The sequence below is a fragment of the Lepus europaeus genome, chromosome 3 (assembly GCF_033115175.1).
Source record: "Lepus europaeus isolate LE1 chromosome 3, mLepTim1.pri, whole genome shotgun sequence".
NCBI classification, from domain to species: Eukaryota; Metazoa; Chordata; class Mammalia; order Lagomorpha; family Leporidae; genus Lepus; species Lepus europaeus.
In genome coordinates this window covers 120,766,026-120,784,998 of record NC_084829.1, presented here as the reverse complement: position 1 = coordinate 120,784,998, position 18,973 = coordinate 120,766,026, and the positions used below count along the sequence as shown (strand labels likewise).

Genomic DNA, 18,973 nt, shown 5'->3' with positions numbered 1-18,973 from the left:
CAAGAAATTAGGAAAAAGGAGAACTCATGCTTGACCATCTGAGACACTGTCTCAAGGACATTTTCTTTTTTATTTTTTTACGGTTTTTGCAAATATTGTTTATTTTAATGAAGCTGGTACAGACAATGTCCATTTAAAACCCATATCCCAGGCCAAAAAGCACAAATGAAATCAAAAGAAGTAGTGTTCTGTTGTACACACTTCTGCATGAAGAATTTTACTAACTGCTTATGAAAATCAGAACTTTTCTGGGATCTTCTGACAAGATTTTTTTAATCTTAAAATGCTTTCTCTTCAGTGAAGCCATCTTTGGAGTTAGTCATTTCTCTCACCAAATCCGTCATCTTGACACAAGCCTGCTATTCCTCTTCTTTTGTTCCAGACCTTCAGATTTTAAGAAGTAGCTTCGAGTTAAGGAAAGGTCATTTTTCCACAGTTCCATCCTCTGAAGAACTTCCATCTCCCACAGAAAGTCACAGTCCAGGAGTGAAGCAAAAATTTGTTAGGATCTCAGGGCCAATTGGGAAGTCATTCTTAATAATCACCACAAGCCTGAAAACGCACAGTCCTGAAAAAGGTGGCCTCTCTGTGTACACATGGAATCTTAAAAAAGGGAGGGCCCTATGAAGGGGGCTGAGGCTTGATCACCAAAAATCAGCACAATGAAAACAAGAATGGATAGCACTAGAATTCAAATTACCAGATGTTTTAAGGAGATAGAGTGCCAGTTTTCAATTCCATTTTTTGAACATCACATTACAAAAGAACTATTTTTATAAATAAAAAAAGGATTAAGGGAAAAAAAATAAAAGAGTATCTAAACCACTGAATGACCCCCTGTTTGTTTCTGATAAACTTCAATCACATCTTCTTCCTCCATTCCCAGTTCTTTAGGAGTATGATTATCAGCAGTTCTCTGACCTTCAAAGAGAAACCTGAGTGAATTCATTGGAACGCCCTGTCTTTGACAGTATGATTCTTTGAGTTTCTTGACATGTATTGTCATTTTCACTTTGAAATGAATCTCACTGCTATCCTGTCCAATGACTTTGAGTTTAATGTACTCTCCTTCCTTCTTATCTCCCAAGTCCTCAGCTGAAGGTTTTGTCTCCTGATCTGACATGGTGATGGTGGCTTTCCCCGGGGCTCCCAGCACAGCAGCGGCCTCGGGTAGGCAGAACCTCGCTCCGGGGTTTACAAATCCTTTTCCCTTGCCCACAGCACAACACCACGGCTGCAGGGACTTCCACTACGCCTCCTCAAGGACATTTTCAAAAACACACAGTAGGGGCTGGCGCCACGGCTTACTAGGCTAATCCTCCGCCTTGCGGTGCCGGCACACCGGGTTCTAGTCCCGGTTGGGGCGCCGGATTCTATCCCGGTTGCCCCTCTTCCAGGCCAGCTCTCTGCTATGGCCTGGGAAGGCAGTGGAGGATGGCCCAAGTGCTTGGGCCCTGCACCTACATGGGAGACCAGGAGAAGCACCTGGCTCCTGCCTTTGGATCAGCGCGGTGCGCTGGCCGCAGCACGCCAGCCGCGGCGAGAAGACCTTTCTTTCTGTCTCTCTCTCTCACTGTCCACTCTGCCTGTCAAAAAAAAAAAAAAAAAAAAAAAAAAAAAAAAAAAAAAAAACCACAGTAGGCCGGCACTGTGGCTCACTAGGCTAATCCTCTGCCTGTGGCGCCAGTACCCCGGGTTAGTCCCGGTTGGGGCACCGGATTCTGTCCCGGTTGCCCCTCTTCCAGTCCAGCTCTCTGCTGTGGCCCGGGAGGGCAGTGGAGGATGGCCCAAGTGCTTGGGCCCTGCATCTGCATGGGAGACCAGGAAGAAGCACCTGGCTCCTGCCTTCAGATGGGCGCAGCGTGCCGGCCGTAGCGGCCATTTGGGGGGTGAACCAAGGGAAGACCTTTCTCTCTGTCTCTCTCTCATTGTCTAGCTCTGCTTGTCAAAAAAAAAAAAAAAACACAGTAGATTTCTTCTCATTCTAAACACATTGCACCCCATGCTTTGCACACCTCTGACATGTGAACATATATCCGTCACAAAGTTTATTTTTATCATTCTCTAAGACTGCAATGATTCAGGTAAATTGTTCTCCCCAGAATACTTACCCAACAGTGGTACCCCACCAGTGAGTAGACACCAACTCCTTCCTGTAGTCTCTGTAACCAATGAACTCTGTATGTAAGTAGCCCATGTGAATCGCTCTCTTTCTCATTCTTTCTCTTTCCCTTTATTTATATCTCTGCCCCTCTTTCTCTACCAATTAATACCTCCATTTGCCTTAACCTCTTTAAATATGCACCCAGTTTACTGTTGCACATGTATGACCATTGCAATACTCCTCTATTCTTAAATAAATATATTAACCTTGAGAGAATATTTCTCTGTATATTAGTTAGCTCGAAAGTACACCATTCAGGGGCCAGCACTATGGCGTAGCAGATAAAGCTGCCGCCTGTAGTGCCAGCATCCCATATGGGCGCTGGTTCAAGTCCTGGTTCCTCCACTTTTGATCCAGCTCTCTGCTATGGCCTAGGAAAGCAGTATAGGATGGCCCAAGTCCTTGGGCCCTGTACCCACATGGAGACGTGGAAGAAGCTCCTGGCTCCTGGCTTTGGATGGGCTCAGCTCTGACCGTTGCAGCCATTTGGAGAGTGAACCAGCAGACGGAAGACCTCTCTTTGTCTCTCTCTCTCTGCTTCTACCTCTCTGTAATTCTGCCTTTCAAATAAATAAATAAAGCTTTAAAAGAAAATGAATAGATTTTCTAAAAAAAAAAAAAAAGTACAACATTCAGTTAGTCTAGAAGAATAAATTTTGCTAATCTATTGCACTGCAATAGTAATCATATTTAATTGTAATATATTGTATACATTAAGATTATTAAAACTTAGTTTAATGTTATCACATAAAATGATAGTTTGATTGAATCCTTCTTATATGCTCACATAGATGAAAGCACTGCATTGTACCCACAAATATTCACATTATTATTTGTCAATTAAAAAATTTAAATAAAGAAAAAAGGTAGAGGATGACTACCCATTGCCATTTTTCAGGAGCACAGGGCTCTGATTATTATCCTTAATAATTTTACTAGTTTTCATTTTCTCAGTGTCGATGGTTTCCTTTAAATATATGTGACAATAACTTTTACAACAGTTTTTCAGTTAAGTAATGATGTCATCACAAAAAACAAAAAGTATTTATAAAAGCAATTTGTTAAAATACAAATAATCTATAAACTAAGTCTAGTGTAACTGTTCTCAAAGGTTTTGGTCTCAGAACTCCTTCATTCTGAAAAATTATTTAGAACATCAAAGAGATCTTTGCTTGAATTCTTTACTTTTATTGATGTTTATTACATTAGAAAGTAAAAGAGAAAATCTTAAAATATCTATCCATTAATACATTAGAAATAACAATATACCCATCTCATGGATGATTTTACAGTTAGAATCACAATTTGTAGTCAATACATAAATAATTTATTAAACAAAAACCTTCTTTTCCAAAAATATGTGAGAAAAGTGCCGTTTGCCCTTTCTTTGGTAAAACATTTTGTGATGTCTAGCCTAACATGTGAGCGGAATATTACACTGGACTTCTACATTCCATTTATTGCAATAAGTTGTTTTGATTGCAGTAAATGAAGAAAGTATGGCTTTACACAAATATGTAGTTGGAAAAAGGGAAGAGTCACCTTTTTGGACAATTACAAATATTCTCTGAAATGACACCAAAACTCAACAATTTGTATCTTCTTGAAGATTAGCCACAATACAGGATCTAAAACTCTATCAGTGAACTTCTCATATTCTGTCACATTATAATCTATTGGTGTATCTTGAACTTCGAATAGATCCTTCACTGATGCGTCATTTTATAACACTGTGTATTTATCTATGGAAAATACTGAGTGACTAATGCACATTTGCAAGCTAACAGATTTAATCATACAATAATAAAAAATAACAACAGCTAATATCACCATTGTTTGAATCAGGTAACTCTTTTTGTGTTGGAAAGCATCTTGATTAGAAGCTTTCTGAATTTCTCATTTTTGTTTAAAAGACTAAATTTTATCATTGGTGGCAAATACCATCACTTGTTTTCCTGTATGTAAGGGCTAATATTGTTCATTTTTTGGAGAAAATTTCTGAAAAACATTCAAGTTCCAATAATAGCAGTTTATCTTTTACTCTTGTTTCAAGTAAAAAATAAAAGCTGTTCTGTGAACAAAGGAACTAGTTCAGTTCACAAATCAAACAACTGCAAAGTGCTTTTCCTCATGACAAGTTTTGTATTTCAGTATGCAGCAGAGGTGCTTTACACATATTCCTATTTTTCCATGTGAGGTATTAAGCTGTTGTTCAAATGTTAACATTTAATAAAAGCAAAACTTGCGGCTGGTGCTGTGGCATATCAGGTAAAGCCGTCTGCAGTGCCAGCATCCCATATGGGAGCAGGTTTGAATTCCAGCTGCTCCACTTCCAATCCAGCTCTCTGCTTTGGCCTGGGAAAACAGTGGAAGATGGCCCAAGTCCTAGGGCCCCTGCACCTGTGTGGGAGACCTGGAAGAAGCTCCTGGCACCTGGCTTTGGATTGACACAGCTCTGGCTGTTGTTGGCCAATTGGGGAGTGAACCAGCAGATGGAAGACCTCTCTCTCTGTGTGTGTGTGCCTCTCCTTCTCTCTCTGTGTAACTCTGACTTTCAAATAAATAAATAAATCTAAAAAAAAAAAACAAATTTTTACTGCTTTATCAAGAATATTCTTAAAATCATTTCTCTTTTTACTATGACCTTGAGGCACAGAAAAATGCAATGACTACTATGAGCTTTTGCATTCGGAGCCACTGCCTTAATTTGTACAAAACAGTAGTTTTTTGGTACAAATGTCAACACAATAAAAAGACAAATAATGTTTTATTACAATTATGAGAATAGTTTTGACCCTAAAAGGGTGTTGAGAACTCCCAGGAGCCACCAGACCAAATTTTGAGAACTGCTAATCTAGTGTGATGACTACTTAAATCAGGAGCCAAAAAATGGCATTCCTTGGACCAAACACGGCCTGTGGATCTATTCTGCTTGGACTCCTCACAATATTTTTATGTCTTTAGACAGAAAATGTATTCTCCAATTTACTACAGTTTCCACCACTTTCCCCTTTTTGACTCAGCTCCTACTTTACTCATTGATGTTAATTGTTGATAGACATTTGAATCTGTAACCTTTGCCAAGTCAATAATACAAATAAAATTTAAGACATAGGTTTTGAAAAGCCAGTATTTGTCAACGGTATGGTTGTTCAACTTGAAAAGCTAAGAAATTCATCTAAAAAACTGTTAAAAGTAATGAGTTAAGCAAACAATATTATTTTTATACACTCCTAGTATCAATTTAAAAATATAAAATATCTGATAAATAATGTTAGACCTATATGAAGAAAATTAAGATTTTAATGCAAGATACCGAATAGTTTATCAGTTAATAATAATAATTATAAAAATGATACAAATAATATTATTGAGTAACACTTAATAATAAGGTAGTGTCCTGAAGTCTTAAGGACCCTTTAAAGAGGTATCATTAGAATTCTTATCTTTATAGATGAGGAAACTAAAGGGATAAATTTGCCAATGTATGTGATTTGCCCAATTTACATACATATTCCTAGATGGGAAAATTCAGTTTTGTAATTAAATCAATTCTCCTCCTATTAATCTAGAGTTTCCCATTTTGATTGTTTAAATAAAACTTGGCAAACTGTTTCTAAAGTTTACCTGGAAAGAGATAAAAACATTTTTAAGAGATGAAAGGGGACTTGCCCTATAACAGTTCAGCAGATTCCATGAAGTTTAATTAGGATATTGTTATATTTGAGGCAGATATAGAGAAAGAGATGAGAGGTGAATGTAATGCAATAAGATGTAGAAAGTCATCTATGTATACATATATGTAATGTTTAATAGATAGTGCTATTTCAAATTGCTAGAGAAGAAATGAGGTTAAATAATTGTTTGTGGCAATGGTTTATTCACTTAGAAGGGCATGATATTAGATATTGTCAAATCACATACTGCATAAAAACCAACTCCAAATCAATAAAAACTTTAGAGATTAAAAATAAGGTGTAAAATACCAATAAAATACAAAAGAAATTTTTAATAACTTGAGATGTTAGTGCTATCTACGTTAGTTACCTTTTCGTTATTACACTGAAGTACTTGATTCAGGCTACTTCTTTAGCTCACAGTTTGGGAGGCTGAAAGTCCAAAGGGAATGATGCAATCTCTCAAAAGGGCTCTATGTCTGATGGCAGAGCGTGAGCTGAGAAAGGATTACACAGCAAATCAGGAAGCAATGAAAGTGTGTGGACCCAGATTCTGGCATTCATAAGAATCCTCTTGCAAGAACTCTAGAGATCACACCAGAGCTACTTCCTAAAGGGATGCCTCAGATGACTCAAGGACTTTCTATTAGGCCAAACCTTGTAAGGTTGCATTATAGTGCCACTATAAGGTGCCAATAGTGCCACCCTAGGAATCAAGAGTTTAACAAATGGCCCTTTGGAGAATGTTCAACATTCAAACCATAGCACTTTCCTAAGCTAGATTTTTTAAATCCTGGAAAGCTGACACATTTGTGCCCATTTTTAAAGGTACACTAAAAAACCTTCTATGCAAAATTACACAAGTGTTAAAAACAAGTAACATTTGGGAGAAAATGTGTATGATGTCTTTAACAATCACAATGGAAAATGAATATCAGGCTGTTTAAGGAGTTACAATAAATAACAATTTTGTAAGCAACACACGTTTTTTAAAACTGGTGAAAGTATAACAAGACAATTCTAAAAAAATATAAATATCTAGTAGACATTTGAAATTAGATTCACTCTTAATCATTGGAAAATAAAAATCTTTAATAATATTGTATTTCTATCAGAATAATAAAAATTAAAGGATTGATGAAATGTTGATTAGAATTCATTGAAAAGAGAATTTTCACACTGTCAAGGACAGTCTAAACTGTGAAACCTTTTGGAAGGAAAATTGCCAGCATCTATTAGTATTTTAAATATATATATCCTTTGTTGGAAGGATTTCATTTCAGATTACCTATTCTTTTTGTTGTTGTTGTTGTTAAACATGTTTTTAAAATTTATATGAGGTGAACAAATCTCATGTATTTCATATATATAGATTGAAGAGCATAGAGATACTCCCCACCTCACCTTCCCTCCCACCCAGTCTGCTTACCTGTTCTTTTTTTTTTTTTAATTAATTTATTTATTTGAAAGGCAGAGTTACACAGAGAGAGAAGGAAAGGCCGAGAGAGAGAGAGAGATGTCTTCTCTCTGCTGGTTCACTCCCCAATTGGCCACAACAGCCAGAGCTGTGCCAATCCAAAGCCAGGAGCCAGGAGCTTCTTGCAGGTCACCCACACGGGTGCAAGGGCTCAAGTACTTGGGCCATCTTCTAATGCTTTCCCAGTCCTTAGCAGAGAACTGGATTGGAAGTAGAGCAACCGGGACTCAAACCGGTGGTTACATGGGACACAAGCACTGCAGGCGGCAGCTTTACCCACTATGCCACAGTGCTGGCCCACTTACCTATTCTTAAAACATATGAACACATGTGCTCAGAGATGTAGGCAAAAAGATTATCAAGCCTCATTAGCAAAACCAACCAGCAAGTAAATAAACAAAAAAAGAGGTAAGAGCCTGCGCTGCGGCTCATTAGGCTAATCCTCCGCCTTGCGGCGCTGGCACACCGGGTTCTAGTCCCGGTTGGGGCACCGATCCTGTCCCGGTTGCCCCTCTTCCAGGCCAGCTCTCTGCTGTGGCCAGGGAGTGCAGTGGAGGATGGCCCAAGACCTTGGGTCCTGCACCCCATGGGAGACCAGGAGAAGCACCTGGCTCCTGCCATCGGATCAGCATGGTGCGCCCGCCGCAGCGTGCCTACCGCAGCGCGTCTACCGTGGCGGCCATTGGAGGGTGAACCAACGGCAAAAGGAAGACCTTTCTCTCTGTCTGTCTCTCTCTCACTGTCCACTCTGCCTGTCAAAATAATAATAATAATAAAAAAATTTTAAAAAAAAAGAGGTAAGAATGTAAGCGGCCCAAGGAGGTTTCACCTCACCCCAGTTAGAATGACTTTCATACAGAAATCAGCATACAACAAATGCTGGTGAGGATGTGGGGGAAAAGGTACCCTAATCCACTGTTGGTGGTAATGTAAACTGGTACAGCCCCTGTAGAAGACAGTATGGAGATACCTCAGAAATCTGAATATAGACCCACTGTATGACCCAGCCATCCCACCCCGGGGAATTTACACAAAATAATCAGTTATCTGTACCCCCATGTTCACTGCAGCTCAATTCACAGTAGCTAAGATATGTAATCAACCCAGATGTTCATCAACTGAAGATTGGATAAAGAAATGATGGTATATGGAGTTCTACTGAGCTGTGAAAAAAAAAAAAAAAAAGAAATCCTGTCTTTTGCAGCAAAATGGATGCAACTGGAAACCATTATCCTTAGTGAAATAAGCCAGTCCCAAAAAGACAGATATCATACGTTTTCCCTGATCAGGGGAAACTAGTGGAGTGCCTAAAATGTAATGCATTGGAGTGAAATGAACATTTTGAAATTCCATATTTATAGCCCTTGTCTGTTCTGTTGAGGAACAGTACTTTTTTTTTTCTTCATAGTATTTGAACACTTTTACTTAGTGTAGGATTAACCTTATGATTATTAACTAAACTGAAAGTATATCTCCTTATGAGCTGGCACTGTGGCATAGCGGGTAAAGCTGCCATCTGCCGGCATTCTATATGGGCACTGGTCCCAGTCCCGGCTGCTCCATTTCTCATCCAACTCTCTGCTATGGCCTGGGAAAACAGAAGATGGTCCAAGTCCTTGGGCCCCTGTACCAGTATGGGAGACCTGGAAGAAGCTCCTGGCTCCTGGCTTCAGAAGGGCTCAGCTCTGGCTGTTGTAGCCATTTGAGGAGTGAACCAGCAGGATGGAATACTTCTCTCTCCCTCTGCCTCTGCCTCTCTATAACTCTGTCTTTCAAATAAATGAATAAATCCTCTAAGAAAAAAAGAAGCAGATTTCTGAAAAAAATTGAGCAGGAATTGGAGAGGGAGGAGGTAAAAGGGTTGGAATGTGGGTATTGAGGGAGAGAAGTATCACTATGCTCCTAAAGCAGTATATATGAAATACATGAAACTTGTATAAAAATATTTCAAAAAAAGAATGTGAGTAGTCATTAATGAATGAGTGGTTATTTAAGTTATAGTAAATTCAAATTATCAAATACTATATAGCTATTATCAGTAAACATGAGCTACTAGCATGAAAACATTTGCATACATACTGTTTAGTGGAGAAAGAATATTGTTGTTGTTGTAGGTTTAGTAAGACACCAGTTATGTAAAAAAGAAGAAAGATGCATGCACATGTATATGTAAATCAATGATTAAAATTGCAATGGGGGGGCAACGCTGTGGAGTAGCAGGTAAAGCCCTTGCCTGCAGTGCCAGCATCCCATATGGGCACTGTTTCGAGTCCCGGCTGCTCCACTTCCAATCCAGTTCTCTGCTATGGCCTGGGAAAGCAGTGGAAGATGGCTGGAGTTCTTGGGCCCCTGCACCCTTGTGGGAGACCAGGAAGAAGCTCCTGGCTCCTGGCTTCAGATCAGCGCAGCTCCGGCTGTTGCGGCCAGTCGGGGAGTGAAGTAGTGAATGAAAGACCTCGCTCGCTCTCTGCCTCTCCTTCTCTCTCTGTGTGTAACTCTGCCTTTCAAATAAATATATAAATCTTTAAAAAATAAAAATGCAACAGACAGATGCACATAAAACTATTACTAATGGTTCTTCCGGGGAAGGTAATGGAGAAAGAACGAGAGTCAACAGTGCCTCCCATTTTGCTCACTATCTGTGTACGTAATTTGGATTTTTTTCCTTGTGAAAATGACCTTTTCTTCACACTGTTGTTGAGTGTCTGTGTTATGCAGATGCATTAGCACACAGAATCATGATAGACCATGCTAAGGATAGTGGTGAAATGATACACAGTGTCATGTTGACAAAAGGAGATGGAACATGTGGCCCACTGATGACAAATCTGTCTGGGACAGTCAGCAGGTGTTCAACAGATAAAGTGACAGTGACCCAGCTCTGGAAGAAATGAGAAGTTTCCCTGGCAGCAAAGACAGGGAGAGCATTCCCAGCAGAGGAGACAGCCTGTGCAATGGGGCACCCTGAGGATGAGGCAGTAGAAGAAAGAGAAGGGTGTGGTAATGAGGGGGAATGATCTTTTTCTCCTCAGGATTATAATTAGTCTGGGTGCCTATTAGTAGATCTGGTAAGCATTAGGTAAAAAGATGTAATAATTGAGAGTTTCTTTAGTGCTTTCAATGCCTTCTTTAATAACTTTGTGTGGCTAGGTGTGCTTTCTTTCTTGCTACTATTCTTTTTTGTTTGCTTGTTTGTTTTTATAATTTTTTTTTTGACAGGCAGAGTTAGAGAGAGAAAGAGACAGAGAGAAAGGTCTTCCTTCCATTGGTTCACCCCCCAAGTGGTTGCTACTGCTAGCGCGCTGAGCCAATGCGAAGCCAGGAGCCAGGTGCCTCCTCCTGGTCTCCCTTGCAGGTGCAGGCCCCAAGCACTTGGGCCATCCTCCACTGCCTTCCCGGGCCACAGCAGAGAGCTGGACTGGAAGAGGAGCAGCCGGGACAGAATCCGGCGCCCCAACCGGGACTAGAACCCGGGGTGCCGGCGCTGCAGGCAGAGGATTAGCCTAGTGAGCTGTGGTGCCGGCCTCTTGCTACTATTCTAAAGATCTACTCCAATGATCACCTTTCCAACATGCAAAGAGCCCTACCTTTCATAGTCAAAGTTTTTGTGTGCCCCACCATGCTTGCATTCATCCATCATGAAGCATTGTTTGAAAACAGCCTGTTTGGTTTTATATTGCATCTTGTTAAGGTTCGAATGCCTATGGGATTTTACACAAATGTCTATTTTTTTCAAAGATATAATCATGTTTTAAAATATCACTGAAAGTTAGAATACATTTCTTTTTAGATGCTAATAAAGTACTTCAACAAATGAAACATTCATATAAAACTCTGAAAAATCATGCATTGAGTTACTCTGTGCTGCAAGGAGGATGAGCACCTCTTACATTCCTTGCATTCTCATCCGTTTGCTAATCCATAGTCATTTATCCATCTTTCCTTGGTAACACATTCTATGCTTGGCTGCACTCATTGTACATTTTCTGAACCACTGGCATATGCAAAAAATGATTACACAGATGATCCCTTTAACAATACAATCTTCTAGGCAAAAGAAAAGCAGATCTCAGAGTTCTGATGTGAAGTGTGTGTGATGAGTACTAGGAATTCTGAGACTCAGACACTACACTGGTAGCACAACTGAGTCAGTCATGGGGTCTGTGGGGACAAGCTGTTCCTTTGAGGTTAGGGAAAACTCTTCTACAAGGGTACTTCCAAAAGTTTGTGGAAAATGGAATTAAAAGATAACATGCAAGTTCCACGAACTTTTGGAAAATCTTTCATGTTGTTCACTAGGGCTGCCATAATAAAATCCTACAGGCTGGTGGCTTAAACAACAGACATGCATTTCTCATAGTTCTGGAGGCTTGATGTCCAGGCTCAGGCTGTCAGCAAGGTTTGTTTTTTCTGCGTCTTCCATCCTTGGCTTGAACATAGCCACCTTTTTGGTGTGTCTTCTATGGCTTTGCCCTATGAGTGCACACATACCTGGTGTCTGTCTTTTTTTTTTTTTATTTCCTTTTATTCTAAGGACACCTCTTATACAGGAGCAGGATCCATGCTAATGTTTAAAACTAGTTGCCTCAATAATGAAGGATAGAATTAAAAGGGAGAGAATGATCCTGCGGGGGAAGCAGGACACACAGCAGACTCACAGAATGGCAAATGCCCCAAACAGCACTCCTGCCTCAGAATCAACCCTTGGGACATTCAGATCTGGCTAAAAGGTCCATGAGAGTCTCACAGGCATGGAAAGCCATGACACAGTGGCAAAAAACAATCTAAATGAAAGATTCTGGTGAACAAGACCCCAGCAGAAGGAACAGGCCATCAAGGAGAGAGGCGCCTTTCTCTGAAGGGAAGAAGGAACCTCCACTGTGACACGGCCTTGACTAAGCAAGTTCAGAGTCGGTGAACTCAAGGGACTTCCATAGCCTAGACAGCTCATAGCAAGAGTCTCGGGTGATTGCTGACGTCATAAATAAGAGTGCCAATTGTTAAATCAACAACGGGAGTCACTGGGTACATGCTCCCCACATAGGATCTCTGTCCTTAATGTGTTTTACTATGAAACTTAAAAACACTACTAGTCGAACAATACCCTATACCTTGTGCGGTTGTGTGAATGCAGCCTGTTGAAATCTTTGCTTAGTATATACTAAGTTGATCTTTAGTATATGAAGGTAATTGAAAATGAAACTTGATAAAGGGCGGGATGGGAGAGGGAGAGGGGAGGGCCACGGGAGGGAGGGAGGTTGGGGGAGGAAGCCACAACAATACAAAAGTTGCACTTTGTAAATTCACATTTATGAAATAAAAAATAAAAAAAATTAAAAAAAAAAAAACTAGTTGCCTCCTTAATGCCCCCATCTCTAAATACAGTCACATTCTGAGATATTGGCAGCTAGGACTTCCACATAAGAATTTTGGGGCAACACAAACATAATTGTCCTTTTAATTTTGGAGGAGTAAGGGAGTCTTCCAAGTCACCATTCTTAATGAAATCCAAGTCACTATGAAGTTTTATAGTGTCCTTTCTTTTTTAGATTTATTTTATTTATTTGAAAGAGTTACAGAGAGATAGAAACACATACACACACACAGACACACACACGGAGTTCACACATCCACTGGTTCACTCTCCAAATGACCACAATGGCTGTAGCTAAGCTGATCCTAAGCCAGAAACCAGGAGCTTCCTCAGGGTTTTCTGACGTGGGTGAAGGGACCCAAGGACTTGGGCCAACCTCCACTGCCTTCCCAGGAGCACCTGCAGGGAGCTGTACTGCAAGTGGAGCAGCCAGGATTTCAATCAGCACCCACATAGGATGTTGACACTGCAGGCTTGGGCTTTAATCTGCTGCACCACAGCACTGGGCCCCTATAATGTCCTTTCATACAGTCAGTAGAGGCTATATGTATTCAAATGCCATATTAAGAGAAAGAAAAACTACCTAACATATATCATGCATTGTGAAGAGCTATATATATATATATATATATATATATATACATATATATATATATATGTGTGTGTGTATATGTGTATATGTGTGTGTGTTAAACTTGATGATTAGGACAAATTTAAGAATCAGATTATTAGACTCATTTTACAGGTAAGAAAGCTAAGTTTCAGACAACACAATTTACCCAAGGGCATGTAGTATTTTCATAGCCATCATTAAATCCTGATCTTTCTGAAATCCATCAAACCTCATGTTCTTACCACTGTATCAGACTGCACATGGAGAACACCCAAAACAGAATAGTCTTTTTCTTGACAAGCACTGAAATAAATGTTAACTATCATCACCCTCAGCCAGGATTCTCCATAGAAACAAAGCTAATAGGATATATACATAGATATCCAAGAAGTGATTTGTTAGGAAAGTTTGCCTCTTGTGATTGTAGTCTGAGAGGTTCCAGGATATGCCTTCTGCAATTATTAGATCCAGGGTTACTAGAAGTATAGTGCCAATCTGAATCTGTGCCCTTCAGAATCAGGAGAGCCGATGGTATAAGTCCCATTCAAATCCGAAGTCCTAACAACTGGTGTCTGATGATATAAATCCCAGTCCCAAAGGACCGAGAACCAGGAGTGCTGATGTCCTAGGACAGAAGAGGGCTGTTACAGATCAGAGAGAAAGCATGACACCCTTCCTCCAGCTTTTTGTTCCTTTCAGACCTAGGAAAATTGATTGCTACCCACCCACACTGGTGAGAATGATATGGTTTACTCAGTTCACATCCAGAAACAATGTAATCTTATCAGCCATCTGGGTATCCCTTAGTCCAATCAAGTTGATTTAATAAAATCAAGCATCACAGTCCCAACCACTATCATACTCATTACCATAATTATTGTCACCCTCATCAGCATTCTCAATCATCATTGTCATCATAATTTACGCTAAGGGATAGACATTATTATTTCTACCTTACTAAATAGATCATTGAAATTCAAAAGCAAAAATATATATGCTTGGGATTTGACAATTTTTCTACCACAAATCCCTTTTTACAATGCCTTAGACCTCTCATGGGATTATTTTCTGCAATTGCAAGACTTCATTCCTTGGGGTTTTAATGCATGTGTTATGCCTTCTCAAATAGGAGTCAGGAGAATGCAAAGTACAGTAGTGATCAGAAGCTGGGAGTTCTGAGTCACCGCCCCGACCTCTGTTCTGTCCATGTATGTGGGTTTCCACACAGCATAATTTTACACAGTATCCATTAGTCATAGATATTTGATTTGTGTGGAATCCTAAGTGGGGCATTCTCTCTCAGTATAATTTATTTGGGATATTTATTCTTTTTAAAAAATATCACATAAGCATATTTGTGGAGAAAATGTGATGCCTTTTATAAATCAAATCCCATTATAGTTTCAAATCCTGAATTTGAAACTATAACAAATGTGTATATTCTTTTTTAAAATGTTATTTAAGTTATACAACTATCACGTATTTCATACAGACAGATTTAGGAACATAGTGACACTTTCCCCATTACCCTCCCTTCTGCCTTCCTCCTCTTCCCTTTCACATTCCCACTCTTAATTTTTAGAAAGATCTATTTTCAGTTTACTTATGATCATATAATCAACCCTACATTAAGTAAGAGTTCAACAAATAGTAGGAAGAAAAAAACACCATTCTTAAATATAGACAGACTACAATTCTCTAATTACAAGATTCTCACCTGGAAGCTTTAAAAAAAAAATGATGTTATTTACCTATTTGAGAGGCATAGTTAGAGAGAGAGAAAGATCTTCCTTCCAACCCCTGGTTCGCTCCCCAAATGGCCACAGTGGCCAGAACTGGGCCGATCCGAAGCCAGGAACTAGGAGCTTCTTCTGGGCCTTCCTGGTCTCCCACAGGGGTGCAGGGGCCTAAGCACTTGGGCCATCTTCCACTGCTTTCCCAGGCCATTAGCAGAGAGCTGGTTGGGAAGTGAAGCAGCAGGAGAGGACCCTGTGTCCCATATGGGAGGCCAATGCTGCAGGCGGAGGCTTAATGTGCTGCCACAGTGCAGGCCCTCACCTGAAAGCTTCCTAATTGTACTCAGACACTTGTATATGATCATGAATAAATTAGATTCAGTATGTCTATGGTGAGATTTAATGATATGTTAAGAGCATGGTGAATTATATTTACCAAATATTTCTGCCCAGTGCAGTTCTGTCATGGCCATACACACAGTCTTATTTTCAAAAACTGTGGGGGCTGGTATTATGGCATAGCTGGCAACGCCACCCCTTGTGATACTGGTATCCCACATGTGCACTGGTTCTATGCCTAATGGCTCCACTTCCAATTCTAGTTCCCTGCTAATGTACCTGGGAAAGCAGCAGAAGATGACCCAAGTGCTTGGGTCCCTGCACCCACATGGGACACCTGGAAGATGCTCCTGGCTCTTGGCTTTGGTCTGGCCCAACCCTGACAGTCATAGCCATTTGGAGAGTGAGCCAGTGGATGGAAGACCTTTGTGTGTGTGTGTGTGTGTGTGTCTGTAACTCCACCTTTCAATTAAATAAAATAAATCCTTAAAAAAATAAAAAATGTGTATATCCACATACATATTAATGCACTGTGACTTGTCATTTCTGACCAGTAACAAAGCACATATTGCATTAGCAACATCATAATTCATTTTAGTGTGTATAGCAAGTAAATCATGTTTTTAAATAAAGTTTGCTTCTTTTTACAGTTAGCACCAATAGAAATCTGCAAGTATTATGTGCTTTTCAAATATAGTAATGATTTTAAAGGATTACATCAATGTTTATTTTAAAAGTTTAATAATAATAGTATCAATTTTTAAGCAAATAGTATAAGATGAAAAAATAAAAGACGTCTACGCTCTTGTATGAATCTCATGGGTAAGCGCAGTTCAATCTGTTCATGGTCACAGAAAATAAGAAATGTGAACTCCACGAGAACCAGGAGTATGTCTGCCACCTAGCAGGCTGCATAATACACCAAATAGATACAGGCTGGATAAATAAATGAATAAACGAATACGTTTGACCCTGGTATACAAAAATACCAACCATTTAAAAAATTAGGCGTCTCAATCCATTTAAAATTAAAAGTATTCTCAACAGAGTAAGAAAATGCTAATGTTCCACAGGTTGCTGCGATGAGATGCTGAAAATTCAGTCCTTTGTAAAATGTGGGGTTATGCTTGAGGGCTTCAGATTTTTACACAGTATAAGCAATGTAAATACAATCTGTAAGAAATTCTTTCTCTTTCTTACTGTTTTGTTATACTCACACTGTTTTACTTATAATTCTCTTTTAAGAAAAATAGAAATGCCACGAGACACATGCCAGTGTCTCCAGGAATCCATCTGGTACGATTGAAGACAATTGTGATGTCCTCAGACTGGCCGTGGCCGCTGTGGCCTCTGTGGCTGAGCACTCACCACCTAGAACGCAGCGAGTCAGCATGCAGGAGTTTCAATTCCAGCACAGAGACTGACTCACAGGCTGACTTTAAGCAATCCTCTTGTGACTCAATTTCTCCAAGCGAATGAGCTCCCACAAAATGGAGCGGGTTTTTGTTAGGAGCCTCAACTGGTGTTAACAGGCATCTTAAAAAGCTCCAAAAGTAAAGTATATTTTTTCATTTTTAAAAAAGATGTATTTTATTTATTTGAAAAAAGTTTCAGAAAGAGGTAGAGACAGAGAGAGAGGTCTTCCATCTGCTGGTTCACTGCCCAAATGGCCAAAGTGGCCAGAACTGAGTCTATCCAAAGCCAGGAGGCAGGAGCATCTTCTGGGTCTCCCATGTGTGTACAGGCACCCAAACACTTGGGCCATCCTCTGCTTCTTCCCCAGGCATATTACCAGGGAATTGGATTGGAAGTGGAGCAGCAGGGACTCAAACTAACCGGGACCCATATGGGATGCCGGCATTGCAGGGGGCAGCTTTACCTGCTATGCTACAGCGCCCGCCCTGAAAGATCTTTTCAAAAGGTTGAACAAGAATTATGTCAGTCAGAAGTGATGATTGTGTAAACCCAAAGGAGGAAAAATAATTTTTCCCAAAAAGGAAAGAGAATGAGCAAAGATTCTGAAGGAAGAAAATATGATTTATCCTAGGCACTGAGGTAGGTCTAATAGGCCAAAATATAATGAAAGATAAATGGATATCAGGTTATGCAGAGTCCCACAGGCCTAAGGAAGCTACCGGTGTCTTGTCATAAATGCAGTAAGATGTTTCAAAAAAATTTGCAATAAAGCATAATATCATTAATTACATTTTTATTTCTTTTTTTCGGAGGGACTTTGAGTGTCGATCTTACTTCATAGCAAATCGGTCTAGGCAAAGTCCCCTTCTGCTTCATTTTTTCCCTCAGTCCCCAATCCCACTCACCACTGTCTCCTCACTTTGCTGTCACCTCCTTTCTTGTACCTGATTTACACACCTAAGTATGTAGCAGTGTTTTATGTGCACATGTAGTATTGCATAAATTAAGCTAAAATCTCATTTAACTCTACACAACAGTATGCTTTCAGCCTATCCATGTTATTTTTGTGGATACCTTGTTCTGTGTCACATAGACTTCCATCCACATTTCACATACCTACTCCATTAGCTAACAGTGGATTCTAATGAGGACATCAGTTCCCTAATAACTAAAAAATGTTGTGATGAACCTCCTCCTGCAAATAAACTTATGGACATGAATGAGAAATTATTAGTAAACTATACTTAGGAATGAGGTTACTGAGTCATAAGGCACTTGGATACTTACAAAGAAACTTTCAGGTTGCTTCTTAAACCTTCTGCTATATTAATCAACACTCTCATTAACGTCCAAAAAAGTTCTTGTCTATCTATATCCACACTGACACTTTGTTTATGACCCTTTATAATTTTGATATTCTGATATCTAAACAGTAGCATCTAATTTTTTCTGTCATCTGCTGGTTAGTGGGTTTGTGCATCTTCATATTTATTGCCTATTTGGATTTCTCTTACAGAGATTATCTATCTTTTTGTCTTCATTTTCCTGTGGTTTTTATGCCTTTTTGTCTTTTAATTTTTGGAAAACCACAGTATATTCTAGATAGTGAGTCTATATTGCTATGTAATCATTGCAATTATCTAGTCTGTTATCTTTTTAGTTGTTTTGGGACAGTATTATTAATTTTAAGGCTCATCATAGGATTGCTGCTCGATAAACCCATTGTGATTTGAAAATACTAATTCAAAAATGTACTTAATATACCTAACCTGCTAAACACTATGGTCCACTATGGTCCACTATGGGGTACACATGTGATTGTGTAGCAAACAGGGAGAGATCACTCACTGCCCAGAGACTATTGTACCACATATTCCTAGACCAGAAAATGATAAAAATTCAAAGTACAGCTTCTATTCAGTGTGTATTGTTTTCATGAAATCAAAAAAATAATAAATTGAAACATCCTATTTCAGGGATTGGCCAGATAGGAAGCCTACCAATTTTTCATTTTGAGACTTGTGTTTGTGGAGATTTTAAGAAATCTTGGATCTCTGCCGTGGCTCACTTGGTTAATCCTCTGCCTGCAGTGCCAGCATCCCATATGGGCACCGGTTCTAGTTCCACCTGCTCCTCTTCCAGTCCAGCTCTCTGCTGTGGCCCAGGAAGGCAGTGGA

The 18,973-nt window shown here is 39.6% G+C and overlaps 1 protein-coding gene across 1 annotated transcript; it reads right to left on the bottom strand.

Moving 5' to 3' along the window:
* Nucleotides 1-817: 817 nt before the first annotated feature.
* Nucleotides 818-1,123, bottom strand: LOC133757084 (small ubiquitin-related modifier 1-like). The gene has a single exon (XM_062187692.1). It carries the CDS (start codon nucleotides 1,121-1,123, stop codon nucleotides 818-820), a length of 306 nt encoding a protein of 101 aa, XP_062043676.1.
* Between the last annotated feature and the right edge of the window lie 17,850 nt (nucleotides 1,124-18,973).

Bases quoted from the DNA above. Each gene is read 5' to 3' on its own strand.
- LOC133757084 (XM_062187692.1), bottom strand. From the start codon at position 1,123: ATGTCAGATCAGGAGACAAAACCTTCAGCTGAGGACTTGGGAGATAAG.